Source organism: Marmota marmota, unplaced genomic scaffold, assembly GCF_001458135.2.
Source record: "Marmota marmota marmota unplaced genomic scaffold, marMar, whole genome shotgun sequence".
Taxonomy (NCBI): Eukaryota; Metazoa; Chordata; class Mammalia; order Rodentia; family Sciuridae; genus Marmota; species Marmota marmota.
The window spans coordinates 30,064,135-30,080,792 of record NW_026000174.1 but is presented as its reverse complement, the minus strand read 5'-3'; the positions used below and the strand labels follow the sequence as shown (position 1 = coordinate 30,080,792).

Genomic DNA, 16,658 nt, shown 5'->3' with positions numbered 1-16,658 from the left:
GCACTCGCCCCCGGAGGGAGGCGCCGCGCTGGGTCCTAAAAAGCCCTGATTCCGCGCCCCCCTCCCAGCCCAGCGCGGAACTCGGCCTCCTTCAACCCCAGCACTGGGGGCGCCTGCCGGGCACCGCTCCTCCTGCTCTAGGGGGGACCCGCCAACGCTCCGCCCTCAGGGAACGCCACTCGATGGGCGGGGGCTCTGAGAAACGTCTGGGCCCACACCCCAGGTCAAACTGAGGTGAGAAGGGCGTTGGCACTCGCCCATCTCCTTCCAAACCAGGGACTGTCTGAGCTCTGGGTAAGACAGGACATCCTGACACCTTGACTTGGACTAGTACGGAGCTCTCCGAAGAACCCTTTAATACCGACTTTTCCCATGGAACCTGAAGTCCCCAAGATTCTTCCAGAGGTACCCTCTTGCATGGGCTCCAAGATAACACTTCCCATTCACCCATATGCATGTCCTCCTAGCTCCCCATTAACACCCAATCCCGGACCTCATTAACCCCTTTCGACCCCTTCCTGTTGCTAGGTCCTTAATCACTTAGACCGACCTAGTCTCTCATGAGTAGTGTCACAAGACTCTACCTCGTGAATACCAGCTAACTGACCCTCCTGCACTAACTCTGAATCCCTGGGTGGGGATCCCTTATAAAAGGCTGCACTTTCTCCTAGGCTCCTGAGTACTGCCATTCCCTCTGTCCTTAAAGCTTCAGCTGCCCTGGGATTTAAGCCCATGCAGGTCTGAGGGCTGGCTAGGAGCAGCTGCCTGCTGGGATTCCTACAGTTTCACAGTTGACTGTGGGGGTGGAAGTTGCCCTCACCTCAAAGCCTTTCTCGTTCCTGCTTGCCACCAGTGCCTCAGTTTACTTAGTTGAGCAATCATTCCTTTACTCCTTACTTGTTCCAGGCTTTGTCACAGACACAAGGACACAAGGGACAAATCAGATCAAACTCCAACTCCTGCCCTCAAGGAGCTCCCAGCCTTTTGGAGAAGTGGGCAGGTGGGACTGGGCAGAACTGGGGAGGTCAGGCCCAGTTCCAGGGTCAACTGGGCCGAGAAAGAGACTTATTTATTGATCCAAGCCCAGGCCAATCGAACACAGGCTGCCTAGACAAAGAGTGAATTAATTAAGAAGACACAAAGCTCTTATTTACCTGTTGGCAGTTGCTAACTGTGCAGGCAGCTGTCCCTCTACCCTGACCCACAGATGCTGCTGTAGGCCTGGGGACAAAGCTCTGCCACACACATCTCTCTACTCACTTGGTCAGGAGAACACTGACCCAGCCACATAGAATCTGTTTGTGGTAGAGAGAAGGCCTGGAGGCATGGAGAGGGGTAAGGGCCAGGGCCAGGAATGAGGGATGGAAGAAGGCCAAAGGGAGACACAGAGAGGCACAATAAAGTCAGAAACGGAGAGATGGGTAGAGACAAAGAAAGGGCTTGAATCTGGGATCAGGATGGCACCCCCTTCCTCCAGTGACTGATATGCATTATTCCTCTAAATAGGAGCTGCTTCCCCTTCAATCTCAGAGTAAGGCAGGAAGGAGTGTCCTTCTCACCCTAACCAATTTGTCTCATCCTGTAACCACGAGGAAGCCTGGCCTTATGCAACCCAGCCTAACCCATATTGAGATTTCCAGGACACAGGCTCTCAGAAAGCTCTGGCCCAACTCTAGGAGATAATGAAGCAAGAGAAAAAGATGGGCATAGAGACATGGACACCTACTCCCACCAATTAGATGCCAAGAGACAAGAAAGGCCTCTGGAATCCTTGAGGCCAAACCAGGGGGAGGGTCTGATCGGGGTCTTTTAGGGGTCAATACAGAGCTCCACTCAGGTACTCCTAACGGGGAGCTGCAGTGTTACCCAGGTGACAGTGGGGAGAAGTAGGCAGCAGGTTGGGTGATTAGAAGCTCTGGTCAGGCCTGGCTCTGGAGGCTGTGCTAGAAAAAGAGAGTAATGCCAGGGTCAGAGGGAGAGAGTGTGGGAGGGTATCCGTCACACCCTAAAATCCCTGAAGAGGTAAAGAGAGAACACTCAGAGGAGCCTCCCCAGTGGGAGAGGGTAGCCGTTCCTGATATCCCAGCCATTCCACTTTAGGATTCTCACTTTGAGCCTGATGACACCCTCCAGCCCAAGCCCCAAGGAATGCCCCTCCTCTTCTGTCACTTAAGCAGGACATAAAAGTCCCTTTTCTCACTTCCCCTTCACACTATGAGAAGACTGGCATTTGCAGAAAGCCCAGAAAAACCAAGAGGACAACACAGGGTGGGGGTGGGAAGCAAGGGGAAAGAAACCAAATCAAACCAAAAAATGCCAAGAAATGTGGCTGGGGGAAGACTTGTTGACCAAGTCCTGGGTTCTTACCTATAAACACTAACCACGGATCCTTAGCTCAGTCAAAAACCTTTTTCATTTTTGAGCAGTTTCCCCATGCATAACCATCTTGCCTATTCCCTTGCAGAGGGAAGCCCTTGCCAGAAGGTCTTTGGTGGCTGTGGCTGGGGTTGGGAGTGGGGAACGTACTGGTCAGTGGCTAAGAGTATATATGAACCAGCCAGGTGTGGTGGCTGCACACCTGTAATCCCAGCAGCTCAGGAGGCTGAGACAGGAGGATCGTGAGTTCAAAGCCAACCTCAGCAAAAGTGAGGTGCTAAGCAACTCAGTGATGCCCTGTCTCTAAATAAAATACAAAATAGGGCTAAGGATGTGGCTCAGTGGTCAAGTGCCCCTAAGTTCAATCCTCAGTACAAAAAAAAAAAAAAAAAAAAAAAAAAAAGAGTATATATGAACCAGGCTGCTTGGGTTCAAATCCCTGTTCCACCATTGACTAGCTGTGACCTGGGCAAATTCTTCAACTTCCCTGTGCCTTGGTTTCTTTATCACTTAATGGGAGCAACAATCATCCCTATGTTCTTAACTCCTTGGCTTTGTAATTTTTCTTTCTCAGGTTAGACAGGAGGGAGCACTGGGCTCCAGGAAGCTCCATGTGGGAACTAAACTGGATGGGGACTAGAAGATGGTGAAGGAAGATATGAAGCCAAATTTGGCCTATGTTCTCACACCTGGCACTTGCAGGCCTTAGATCTGGTCCTGCTGGGCTCTGGAACTGGCCCAAGTCCAACCCTCAGGCCTTTGTCCAGGTTGGCACAGTCTTCTTGCTGCTCTCCCAGGCTGACAACCTCAGTATTCCTGATGGGTTGGGCTGCCACCTTGTGGCTGTATCTGGAAACTAAACTAGGCTGGGCTTGGCCCCTGTTGGCTTTGGGCAGCCCTGTTGATAGAAGACAGTAGGTCTGGCAGATGTCCCCTCCCCAGATCAGACCTCCTCATTACAGAGGGCAGAGGAGAATGAACCTAAAGCTGCCATTGGGGGAAATTGATGATCTTGTCCATAGGATCTGTAGATTAAGTCCTTGTACTTAACCAGGACTGGGCTGGAGCAGGGTGTACAGCTGTTCCTTCTTGCAACCTCTTGGGTAGGAGGTCCCAGATCTCTTAAGCCATGAAAACCCTAGAAAGGGGCTAAGGTGAAGAACATTCTGGGGAGATGTATAGACCAGAATGTTTCAACTTTTGCACTGTTGACATTTTGGGCCAGATAATTCTTTGCTGGAGATGTGTAAGGTGCTGTTCTATGCATGGTAGAAAGTTTAGCAGGGCTCTATCCACTAGATGTCATTAGAACCCTCTTCTCCAATAGCAGTCATAAAAAAATCTATAGACTTGTGTCTGCCAAGTGTCCCCTGGGGTCTAAATTTTTCTCCATTTGAGAGAATCCCTGATCTAGACAGACTTGGTTACAAATCTTGTTTTTGCTATTTACTAGTTATGTAAGCTAGTGTCTCTAGGTTTCTGTTTCCTCATCTGTTTAAAAGGGAATACTATTTTGTGAGAATTTGCCTCACATCCTCTCCTCTTTTTTCTCCCTCCCTTGGGGCTGCATACCTGCCCCCATCTCTTTGTGATCAGCCCTCACTTGGCCTCTCTCTCTCATAGGTTCCGGTCATTTCAGGGTGGCCCAGGGGCAGAGCATCAGGCCTCCTTGGGTGGGCTTGGCCTTTCAGAAGGACTTTGACTCCTCTCCGTGCTGACTGTGGGAATGAGGTAGGGAGAAGGGAGTTGATGATGGGCGTGGTAAGGTATATGAAGATGGTCAGGGATGCACATGTACAGAGAAGATGGGTGAGTGCAGGCTCTTCTACAAGCCTGTCCCTAGCAAGACTGGGTAGGGGGCTACTGAGTTCTCCCAGATGTAACCAGAGACTTGTGGCTCTTCTGATGGGAAAAGCCTTGCCGTTCCGTGTGTGCCTTGCTGCACTGGTGGGTACCTGTGTATGTATGTGTCAGCCCCCAGAGACATGTGGTCAGCAGTGTGCCAGGGTGGGTCCAGGTGATGTAGGGGCTAAAGTCAAGACATTTGTGTGTGTGTGGGGGGAGTAATTCCTTTTTAAAAAGGCAAAAAAAGAATATAAATTGGGGACAAAATGAATATTTTATTTAGACTTAGAAAATAAATCAGGACCAAATATAAATTTTTAAAAGCTGATAAATTCCACTATGTTATTCAGCTTTTTGTCACTGGGACAAGATACCTGAGAAAAGCAACCTAGAGAAGGAAAGATTTATTTGAAGGATGGAGGAAAACTATGTACTCCATGGTTGCCAGGAAGAAGAGAGAGAAGGGAAGGGCCAGGACAGGATACAGTCCCCAAGTGCATACCCACAAAGACCCACTCCCTTCAACTACATCCCCCTCCCACAATTTTCACCACCTCCTAATAAGGCTATCAAATTATGTATCCATTAATGAATTAATCCACTGATGAGGTCAGAGCCCAAGATATGCTGTCTTTCCCAAAGGCTCCATCTCTAAATATTGCTGCATTGGGGACCCAACTTCCAACCCATGAGCCTTTGGGAACGTTCCAGATCCATAACAACAACAAACATTTAAAAAAATACAGAAATTAATCTTATTTTTATTTACTGCCTTGTACACCTATGTAATACTTTTAAGAAAGTTATATTTATGTGGAAGCATTCAGAATGCCAACAAAAACAATTGCCATATTTTTTTGGCAATTTGACAATGATATTCAGTTATAAAAATATTTTATATAAGCTGCATCAAAAATGACTGAAAGTGAAAAATATATTACTTCTCTTTATGGAACTTTGGGGGGGGGCACCAACAAGAACCACGTTATTATTTCATGCCAGTTTTCAGCTCTCTGGTTGTACCAGGCAAGGTTAGTGCCTATTGAAAATAACACTAGGACAGGGCTGTATAAATGTATTTACAGAATCCAAGGGACCCAAATAGATAAAACAATCTTGAAAAAGAAAAACAAAACTGAGTACTGACACTTTCTAATTTCAAAACTAACTACAAAGCTTCAGTAATCAAGAATGTGTGGCACTGATATAAGATTAGATATATAGATGGATAGAATAGAATTGAGAATCTAGGAAATAAACCCATACATATGGGCAATTAATTTTTGGCAAGAATTCCAAGCCAATTGGATGGAGAAAGAATAGTCTTTTCAATAAATGATGCTGGAACAACTGGATACCTGTGTGCAAAAGAACAGATTTGGACCCCTTCTTTATACTATATAAAAATTAACTATAAATGGATCAAATTCCTAAATGTAAAAGTAAAACTATAAGATTCTTATGAGAACTTGGGCTAGGTAATGGTGTCTTGATGTGATCACAAACAAGCAAAAAAAAAAAGACAAAAGATAAATTAGACTTCATTGAGATAAAAGGATCTTTTGTGCTTCAAAGAACATGAAAAGACAATCTGCAAAGCGATAGAAAACGTTTGAAAACCATGTGTCTGATAAAGGTGTAGTATCTAGAATGTATAAAGAATTCCCATAACTCAACAATAAAAAGACAACCCAATTTAAAAATAGGCAAAGGATTTGAAAATTACCAAAGATATGCAGATGGCCAATAAGACATGAATACATGTTCAACATCATTAATCACTAGGGAGATGAAACTCAAAACCACAAGGAGATACTACTTTGTACCCATTAGGATGGCTAAAATAAAAAAGACAAACAATTGTAAGTGTTGTCAAGGAGAAGGAGAAATTGGAATTCTCATACGTTGTTGATAGGAATGTGAAATGGTGCAGCTGCTTTGGAAAAAGTTTGGCAGTTCTTAAAAATTTAAACATGGAGTTATTATATACCCACAAATTTCAATTTTAAGTAAATATCCTAGAGAATTAAAAGTACACATGTATACAAAATTTGTACATGCATTTCCTTCGAGATATTCATAGTAGCTAGGTGGAAAAAAACCCAATGTACATAACTGATGAAGAGAGAAATAAAATGTGATATATTCATACACAGGAATATTATTCAGCCACAAAAAGAAATGAAGTACTAATACATGCTAAAACATGGACAATCTTTGAAAACATTGTTCTGAGTGAAAGAAGTCGTCTATGAAAAAATACATATTGTGTGCTTGTATTCATATAAATTGTCCCAAAGACGCAAATCCATGGAGTCAGAAAAGAGATCAGTGGTTGCCAGGGTCTGGGAAAGGAAGGATAGTAGGGAGTGATTGCTAATGGGGATAAATTTCTTTTGGAGGTGATGGAAATGTTCTGGAATTAGATAGTGGTGATGGTTGCACAACCCTGTGAATATGGTACAAAGTAATGAAACATACACTATAAAGGGTGAGTTTTATATCATATGAATTATAACAATAAAATATTTTGAAAAAATATAAGGAAAGATCAGCTAACCAGGAGGTCAGAGAAAAATCTTAGTCTATATGTTTCCAGATCTGTAAAAAATCTACTTCATTATCTTTTTTGTTTTACTGAAATGCTTTAAGTGAAGTACTAAAGAATTTCAGACGTGAGATGTTATGGTTTGGATATGAGGTGTCCCACAGTAAGTTCTTGCTAGACAATGCAGGAATGTTCAGAGGTGAGATGAATAGATTATAAGAGCTGTAACTTAATCACTGGATTAATCCATTTAATGTATTAATCTAAATGGACTAAATGGGTGGTAACTGTAGGCAGGTGAGGCATGGCTGCTGGAGCAGGTCACTGGAGGGTGTGTGTGCCTTTGGGATTTTATTTCCTCCTTAGCTCTTCACTCTTTCTCCTTCCTGGCTGTCATGAGTTGAGCTGCTCTCCTCTGCCACACCCTTCCGCCATGATATTCTGCCTTGCCTCAAGCCCAAAACAATGGATGAGCTGACAATGGACTGAACCTCTGAAACTCTGTGCCCCAAATAAACCTTTCCTCCTCTGGTTTGTTCTTTCAGGTATTTGGGTCGTGGTGACAAAAAGCTGACCAACACATGGGATATGCCTTTTAAAATCATTAATTTATTTTACAAAGTGAAAGCTGAAGCCCAAATAGGTTAGGTCACATTCCAAGGCCCCCAGCTGATGAATGGCACAGCCAGGCCTCAATCCCATGCCACCATGTAGCCATCCATGTATTATTCTGGACTCACTTTTCCCTGCTCCTGGGAAAGTTCTACATGAATTAAAACCCACTGTTAATTGTTGTCTGAAAAAATATTAACTATGCAAAAATGATCCTGTATGGTATTAAAACAAATATTACCCAATCTCAAATCAAATTTTTTTTTAATAGTAGTGACTTGTGTGCAGGTGGCATAAATGTTTTACAGATGAGAAAAAAACTCGTTCTTCATCATCATCACATCATCTTTGTCCTCATGTTCTTCCTCCTCTCCTCATTTTTCTGCCTTCCCCGTTCCTCCCTTTTCTTGCCTTTTCCAGCCTATCCCTTTCCACCTGCACCTGGCTGCACATTCTTTGATTGTTTCTTCATGTGATGTGGTTTTATAATAAGATTTTTTTGATATAGAGAACAGAGAGATCATTCCGTCTTTCTTTCAACAAAGTTTTGATCAAAACTTGTTTGTACCATTAATAATTTCAGGAAGCTTCTTTCAGGCTCACAGCTCTATTAGAAATGTCATGTACAGGGCTGGGGATGTGGCTCAAGCGGTAGCGCGCTCACCTGGCATGTGTGCGGCCCAGGTTCGATCCTCAGCACCACATACAAACAAAGATGTTGTGTCCGCAGATAACTAAAAGATAAATATTAAAAAAATTCTCTCTCTCTTAAAAAAAAAAAGAAATGTCATGTACATTTTTAGGATTGGTGTCACATTTGGGGAAATATCAATCAAGTTTCTTTCCTCTGGGGGCTGTATGGTAATAAATTTTAAATATTTTTCATTGGTAAAGTTCATTAAAATTGTGTTGGTGTTGACGTCTTGTTATAGTGGCGTATTATAAATCGTATGCTGTCTTTGTTGATGTCAGTATTTTGTGCCAGATGAGCAAAAAATTTAAATATTTTCCCAATGTGTTTATATGATTCACTATTCTTCATTGACTGAATTATCAAACAATACAAGAGTCTTTTCCACATCTATTCAAAAGCTATCCCTTTCTTGTAATAACTACTTTTTGGAATGATCTAAATACATGTTTTAGATATGTTTGTCTTCTTAATGTTAGAATCATCTTAACTTACATCATTGTTCAACATTATTACCTTTTAAAAAATATTCCATTTATTTAAAATATACTCCACCCATCCCAAATGAAATTCATACCTTTAGATAGGATCTCAATGTGCCCCAAATGCAACCCAACACAAGGAGGAACCAGAAAGAGGCAATGGTCATAACCAATAGCTTAGAGTAATTTGCTTTGGAAAATTAAAAAAGAACTAGGCCATGTGGACATATTTCTAGGGCTTCTTTCAGGGCCTTGGAAGGGATTCGTGCAAGGGAGAGGACCTGAAGCCTAATCTTTGTGGGTGGTTTGGTATATCAGCCTCTGGTGATGCACTCTAATCACAGGAGCACATATGTTAAGACACATGCTACATCTCTGGAGGGCATGGTGTTGGTGCTTACTCAGGTGCAGCTCAGGTAAAAATGGCCTCATGTGCAAGAGACGTTTCAGCTACACTGCAAATGGAGTTGAGCTCGGCTAGATGTTCCCCATGGGGATTAAGGTAAGACACAGGCCAGGAGGGTGCCTGAACCCCATTTTCCTGTGAATGATCTAATCTCCAGCTGCTCCCTTATCTCCTAACTTTCCTCACTCCTCTCTTGACTTCTTCTGTGGAGGTGGCATAGCAAGGCAGCTGAGATTACAGTGTACAGAGTCCCTCAGCCTGAGTGCAAACCCTGCTTCACGACTGATTTGGTCCAGTTAGAGTTCTTCTGGGAATCTTCTAACTGGAATTCAATGTTGAGATGAGTTGCTGGACTAGGAGAGGGTAAAGCTGAGTAGAGACAAAGAGGGAGATGCATGAAAAAGTGAAAGGGCTCTAGTCCCAGCTCCTGACACCCATGGATAGAGTGGTGCTTACAGCTTTACTTCCAAATTGTCCTTTCAGACCACCTCCTTGTGGGGTGTAAGCTAGTTTGAATGTGGTTTCCATTACTCATGACCAGAAGCATCCAGTCTAAATGTATCCCTATACATGTTTCTCCTTCTGATGTCCCCATCCTTATAATGGCACCAAAATACACTCAAAAGTGAACCAGAGCCTGAAGTCATTCATGGCTCCTTCTTTCTCTTCATTTCCCTACAGTCTCCACATACAAGGGGCTATGAACAGTTATGCAGGTTGGTCATTACGCAAGAGCAACTGGATAAGGAGGTGAGTGGGGGCTGAGGTCCAGCTTACTCTCTGCTTGCTGAGCTGTGATCCCTGCTGCAAGGCAGTTTCCCAGGAGTGAAACTCAGTGCAGAAATCCTGCTTCCTCCTCTTGTCACCTGATGACCTTCTCATTCCCCACTTTCATCTCTCATCGCACCCTTTGCTTTTCCTTAGAGCATTTCTCACCATTTATAACATTAAATTTATTCACTTGATTCTTTGTCTAATGGCCATTTCCTCCTCAGCTTTTAAGCTGTATGAAAATAGGGAGTCTGTCATCAGAGGTCTCCACTGTACCCACAACACCTGTAATTATTTGGCACAACACTCTCCAATTCTATGCCTCCTTTCCATCCCCATCACTGCCCCATTTCAGGACATGTCATGTCTGCTCTGAGCAAAATCAATGATCTCATGACAGATCTTCCTATTTCAAGTCTTGTTCCCTCTTATCCATTCTGCCAACCCAAACTGACTTTTCTAAAATACAGGTTTATTTATCTCCTTTCCCCATTTTGATTCTTCTGTGACTCCCTATTGCCCTCAGGTTAAAGACCAAATGAGGCCCACTGTGGCTCTGTCTCTGCCTTTTCCCCATTTCACCTCTAGCCCCTTCCCTTTAAGCACATAGTTCTATGAAGGCATGGCTTTTTCTCGCCTCTGGGTCTTTGCACTTGCTGTTTTCTCAGCTTGGAGTACCCTCCTTTGATCCCTCTTTCCTGACCAGTTTCTTCAAGACTGTTTTTAGAGTTTATCTGTTTGTCTATACCTTCCCTAGAATGGTTAGGGAACCCTCCCCTCTGATCCCATGGCACACACACCCCTATTATAGTGCTTCATTCTTTGAAATATAACACGCTCCAAATGTTTCCCAAGGGCAGGAACTGCATCCAACGTTCTCTGTTTTTCCCCAACACAGGACTTGCCATCTATTGAATAGGTAAAGTCCTGAATGAGCTCTCAAGGGCCTCAAAGGAGTGTAAAGAACCCTGAGGAGCATCTGAGGAAGCAGCCAGAAGACAAGCAGAGCATCACTAGTAACAGAATGCTCCAGGTGGCTGCTTGGGGACCCTGTGTTGAGGGAGCAGAGGCTCTCCTCAGATCAGAGAGTGGATCCTTATGTGTGGCACAAGGCTGGTCCTCCTGGCACGGGCCCAGGACTCCACAATCAAAGCCTTGAAAGTGGGCCTGTAGGTTTTCGAGAAGAGGGTTTGCATGGGTGGAGGTATATGTGGACAGGGAGAAACTTTATCCAAGCCATCCCTCTGGGGTCAGAGACGCACAGAGGTGGCTATGTGTATGTGGTGCCCCTCTGTGGGCTTTGTCTTCTCTTGTTTATCAAGCTACAGCTCAACTGGTGCCTCATTCAGGAAGTATTCCTCAAGCTCTGGCTAAAACAATGATCCCTCCCCTGCTCTTGGAGAGTTTATAGCCTGATGAACACCTATACCCACTGTGTTCCTGTGCCCTCTCCTCACAGGCTTTGGGTCCTGTGTCCTTGAGATGAGACAGTACAAAGATGTTTCAAGCATGGGTTCCTGAGTAGAGAAGCCTTTCTGATTGTGCCCTCCCCTTGTGGTTACACCTATCATTAAGAGCCTTTAAGTGCCATACAGCTTGCAATGCTCCTCCAGGGACATTTATTTTTTACTTCTAATGCCATGAGCACCCTCCCATCCTTCTGGGAGAACCACTGACTTGTGTGTGGTGATATACCCCAAGGTTGGAGGAACCTCCCCTCCTATTAATAGAGACAAGCATCTTCCTTTCTTGCTGCCTCCTTGCAACCGTCAGCCGCCTACAGGGGTCGCTGCGGGACAGCTGGCTCAGCCTGCGGAGTTTCTTCGGATCCTGCTCCCAGGACCAGGGAAAGCCGAGCCACCGAGCCACCGTGGTATAAATTAGCGTTTTTATTTCGAACACCTGAGTGAGCGAGCGCCCGCGGCTCTCCCGCCCGACGTATAAACATACAAAGTCCCTGTTGCACCACACACCATGCCTCAGAGATAAATACAGCCCTAGGGGCTCCTGCTCTGGCAAAGCAACTCTTATTTACAGGAATAGATTACAAAAGTATTACAAAAAGTGGTCCTGAACCGCGGCGGGGTAGGGGTGGGGTACGGTTACACCAGTTACATTTGGGACTGGAGCGCACCTCGTCGGCTATGGGAAAGAGTGGGTGTCGCGAGGGCTTCGGAAAAGAGGGGAAACGCCACTCCTACAAAAAAAAAAGAAAAAAGAAAAAGAAAAGAAAAGAAAAAGAAAAACCTGGGCATGGGGAAAGGGGCAGGGCTTAGGTTTGGGAGGGTCTCAACCCAAATGGAGTGGGAGGCAGCAAGGAAAGGGAACCTGGCTCCTCAAGGATCAGCTATGGCTCGTGGAGAAACCCCAAATGGCCATCACGTGGGTATCAGGGCAGGGTGCTTCGTGGAAAACACTGGCTGAGTTCTTGCCCTGTTAGGGGTACGGGAAGAACATTTCGGTTTTCCCACCTCGGGAGGGGTCGCTTTTCAAGCGCAGTTGGGAGGAGTGGCATTTAAGCTCTATCTTTTGGGTGCGAGATACCCTAGGGGTACCATCCCTTGGGTAGGCAGCGGCACCCTTTGGCACTGCAGCCTGCCCCTTTCAGAGCACTTGGTAGATCGGGTTGGGGTTCGTGCCTGCAGGGCACTGCGGGGCGGCTTCCGGGGACGGGGCAGGGGTCCCACGCTCGCCCTCACTGGAGTCGGCTGCCTCTTGTTGGAGTGGAGGTGACTCTGGTGTCGCATCAGTCAGCAGGAGCGCGGGCGCCGCAGGACTCTCAGTGGAGATGCGCTCCACAATGCTGGACAGGCAGTCGAGGCTCGAAACCGCAGCACTCTTCCCGGGCCTGGGCTCTGCGCGGGGAGGAGTAGGCTAGTAAGCAGGGGTTGAACCGTGGCAAGGTCTCTCATCCCACGGGTCCAAGGCTTTGGGGCAGAGGGGAAACTGAGGACCTACCAGAGTCTGGGACTGTCCAGAGAGAGTGGGGGGCGAAAGGGGAAGTAGCTGAACGTTTAGGTTTTCATTCCCTGCACCATCACCCAACATATATGTGTGTTGGGGGTGGAGGTACTAGTTAGAGGGAAAACGGAACAGCTCAAAGGGAACGCGCGAAGGAGGCACGAGCAGGGCTAGGCCGGGTATACGCACCGCTGGGTGCCTCATTGTAGTAGGCGCCATCGTAGCAGGTCCGCCGCCGGGCGCCGCTTGGGGGGCCGCTATACTCCATCTGTAAACGGCAAGGTTGACCACGTCAGGTCGACGGAACCCCGAGGAGCCCGAGCACCACTCCCTATAGCTGCCCCCTCCCCAACTCCCAAAATTTCAGCCACGAATTCCGGGACCGCGTCTGTTCGTCTGGCATAAGCAGAGATCTGCATTATGCAGGGCCAAACAAATGAAGGATGGACGTATCTGCATTTTTAAAAATATTTATTTTTTAAGTTTTAGGTGGACACAATATCTTTATTTTACATTTATATGGTGCTGAGGATTGAACTCAGTGCCTCAAGCATGTTAGGCGAGCACTGTAGTACTGAGCCACAACCCCAGCCTCCCCCCACCACCCCCGCCAGTATCTGCATTTTGGAAGTAGGGATAAGTGAAGAAAAAGCGTGCCTTTATGTTCGCGGAGCAGTATTCTAATAGCTCCGCCAATCCTGCGGATCGCTGAAGTCCTGCGCACCTCCACAGTAGTAGGCTACTCCGGCGACAGCTGCCCAGTACACCGGGATCCACGCCCCCGCCCCCGCGACCGCTGCCCAGTTCACCAGGAAGGCCCACCCCTCAGGGTTCAGTTCCCTGTGTTCAGAACGCGTCGCATATATCCCCAGCGCTGCCTTCTTTTCTCCTCCCCCCTGGGGTACCGGCCTTACCATGCCGTCAGAGCAGTTGGAGCGTGGGCTGGATGCGTCTGAGTCGCCGCTGTAGTGCTCGCCGCTGCGGCCTGGGGGCAGCGGGCCCGGCGCATAGAAGGCAGTAGCACCAGGGGGCGCGGCGTCTTGGTCGCGCAGCAGAGCCTGAAGGCCCTCGATGTAGCGGATGGCATTGCGCAGGATTTCCACCTTAGGCAGCCGCTGGTTGGGGTTGCTGGACGTGCAGCGCTTGAGCGTCTCAAAGGCCTCATTAACTTTGCTTAGGCGGCGCCGCTCACGCATGGTGGCAGCCTTGCGGCGGTCTGCGTTGGTAGTCTTGCGCTTGCAAGCCTTGCAGGCCCACAGTAGGCAGCGGCCCGCCTGGTGGTGCCCGCTTGGCGCGCGCACATGCTCATCCTCGCGCGCGCTGGGGGCCGGGAGAACAGCTGCAGGGAAGTGGGAGTGCTCCTCGGGCTTCAGGAGAGCTCCCACGTGCACGAGGCGCGGGTCAAGATCCTCGAAAAAGCGCAGGTCCGGGGAGTCGAAACACGGGTCGTCGTAGAAGTCGTCCGCTGTGGCAAAAGAGCAGAGGGAGCCGTCTGGGCCCGTCAAGTCCACGTCTCGGAGCGGGGGCGACAGTAGCTCCATATCCCAGCAGGGAACCTGGCCTCGCCCAACTTGAAACGGCAGGAGTTGCCCAGAACTTTCTTGTCACTCCAAAGTCCCGGCGGTGCAGTGGCAAAGTGCCGGGCTTTTGAATGCACGCCCGACTGTCCTCACCCCGCCCTGTCCTGTGGGGCGGGACGTGTGGCAAAGCAACCGAGCGCTCTGGGGCTTCCTTACCCCTAACTTCGCGCGCGCCAGGAGCTCTGGGCTATTTATCTGTGGTAGCCTAAATGCCCGGGTGCTGGAGCAGGCGGCTGGGGGCGGGGGAGCCTAAGGCCAATAGGAACGGAGCGGGGCGGAGCTTGGGGTCCCCAGGGTGGCCGCTGTGGCCTTAGAGTGCCCCCCGCCCCTCCCTCTGTACTAGTGCGCTTGTGCTCTGGCCCCTCCCTAGATAGGGAGAGAGGCAGACTTGCAGCCCAAAGCCAGTAGCGCCTCGTCCAGCACACCCTTTCCAAGCTTCCCCAGCAAAGGACACTTGCGTCCACTGGGAATGCTGTCCAGGAGCATTCATCTCGGAGTTTACTTTGGACCCCAGTCTGTCGCCTGTTTTTTAGAGGAAAGTAGAAGCAGGACAAAGGTAGAAATCAGACCAGGAGAGATCCGGAGGGAGACACAGGGCAATAGGGCAGATACACCTAGACCTTAGATTGATGGTGAAAGAGACACCCAAAGAAGCTGAGAGAGCAAAAAGCTAGAGTCAGGGGCAGAGAAGCCTATGAGAGACAGCGAGAGTCGGAGATCTAAGTGGGCGAGCCTGAGACAAACGACGTGGAGGCCATAACACTCACTCGACCTGTCTACCCAGGGAGTAGCTCTGCGGGACGCGAACTTAGCCATATTTCCTGGAAGCTTAGGAACTCTGCTGCATCTGTACAGGAGTTGGGAATTGATGCTAAAACTCGGATCCTGCCCAGGTCCAGAGGTCCAAAGGAAAGGAGGCAGATTCCTGCCCACCTTAATCTGCATGTTTCCTGCCCACCTTAACCTGTGGGGTGTCCGGAGCCATGACTTGGGGGGTAGGCTGAGATGCCTCTTTAGTTGGGAAGAAAAGTCCCTCTGCCAGGGGGCTTGTTTTTTCTTTCACTGTGCAAAGCCTTGGGATGTGCCTTTTGTAAAGATCACCAGACCCAGGACCTGGCCTGAAGACCACCCCATCTACCATCAGAGGAGTCTTTTGGGGGATTTTGTGGAAGACACATCTCCTCCAGACCCGCAGTTTCCACTTTATAAACCTGGGAATAATAACTGTGTCTTGAAGTCATTGTGGTGGTGATGAGAATCTGAATAGAAGGAGCATGTGGAAGCCCTCAGTGGAGGTGCAGGGGTATGCTAACTAGAGTCTTGCTTCTGTCCCCCGCACTTGCGTGAGTGTTATGTCCAGCAGCTTCCTAGCCTTTGTCTGGGGCACTAAGTCCTGGCAGGGACCTGTGAAGTCTCCAGGATCTATTGCTCTGGAGGCCTCAGCTGTGTCTCTTCCTTGCAACTCACTGGAGAGGTTGGGAACAGAATGGGGAGGCCACAACCTCCCAAGAGCTCTGGCAAGCCCCAGCATATCCCACTCCCATGAGGTTGTGCAGCCTCTTTCTGAATCTGCAGTTCACAGCTCTGGGGCACCCAACAGAAGGGGGCATGCCTCAGGTCTTACCTGGGAAAGATGTTTGTCTAATCATGTATGTAGCCACCCTTGCCTGGTCTTCCCTCCAGTACACCAGAAATTTAAGCGAGAGTGAGCTTTGTGCCTTTCCCATTAACTTCTGGGGAAGCCATTCTAGTTGGCCTTTCTGGGTCTTGGGAAGCTCTTTCTTTCCATCAAACCCAGAAGGCTCATGGGGGACCTACCTTCTTTACTTCTCTGACACTGGGAGTAGTGTCAAAGGTCCCTCTTCACGTACTACATCACCGTTGTTTACTGACGCTACTTGTGTGTAGTATTCACTATATGCCAGGGACTGGTGCAGGTATTGGAGATGTAACAAGGAAAAAGACCAAGGCCCTGTTCATATGGTGCTTAAATTGTAGGGTAGGGTGACAATGAACAAATAAACAAGGAATTACATAATGCAGTTATAACTTCTACCAAAAAAAAAAAAAAAGCAAGGCAAGTGAACTGTTTTGGGCTGTAACCAAAAGCACTGACAAGAACAATTAGAGGGGGAAAAGTTTATTTAGGGCTTACAACTTCAGATCTCAGTCCAAGAGGCTGACTCGCCTGTTCTGGGTCCAAGGTGAGGCAGCCCATCACATGAGGAGGAGGAAAGCATCTCAGGACATGGCAACAAGGAAGGAGAGAGAGAGTTCTTCTCACCAGGGACAAAATATATACCCCAAAGGCACACCCTCAGTGTGTGCACTTCCTCTAGCCACATTCTACCTTCGTATAGTTACCACCTAGTTAGTCTAGTCAAGT

The 16,658-nt window shown here is 47.7% G+C and overlaps 1 protein-coding gene across 1 annotated transcript; it reads right to left on the bottom strand.

Annotated features, from left to right (window-relative positions):
* Window positions 1-12,335: 12,335 nt before the first annotated feature.
* Window positions 12,336-14,257, bottom strand: Myod1 (myogenic differentiation 1). The gene is made up of 3 exons (XM_015477677.2): window positions 13,607-14,257; window positions 12,882-12,960; window positions 12,336-12,586 (listed from the first exon to the last, which is right to left on the bottom strand). The coding sequence occupies exons 1-3, from the start codon at window positions 14,231-14,233 to the stop codon at window positions 12,336-12,338; spliced, it is 957 nt and encodes a 318-aa protein (XP_015333163.1). The 5' UTR covers window positions 14,234-14,257.
* Window positions 14,258-16,658: the final 2,401 nt, after the last annotated feature.

What these genes read in the sequence shown, in the direction of transcription:
- Myod1 (XM_015477677.2), bottom strand. Translation starts at nt 14,233, where the DNA reads ATGGAGCTACTGTCGCCCCCGCTCCGAGACGTGGACTTGACGGGCCCA. An exon ending in CCAACTGCTCTGACGGCATG is followed by an intron (nt 12,961 to 13,606) that starts GTAAGGCCGGTA and finishes TGCCGTTTACAG; the next exon opens with ATGGAGTATAGCGGCCCCCC. An exon ending in CTACAATGAGGCACCCAGCG is followed by an intron (nt 12,587 to 12,881) that starts GTGCGTATACCC and finishes CTCCCCGCGCAG; the next exon opens with AGCCCAGGCCCGGGAAGAGT.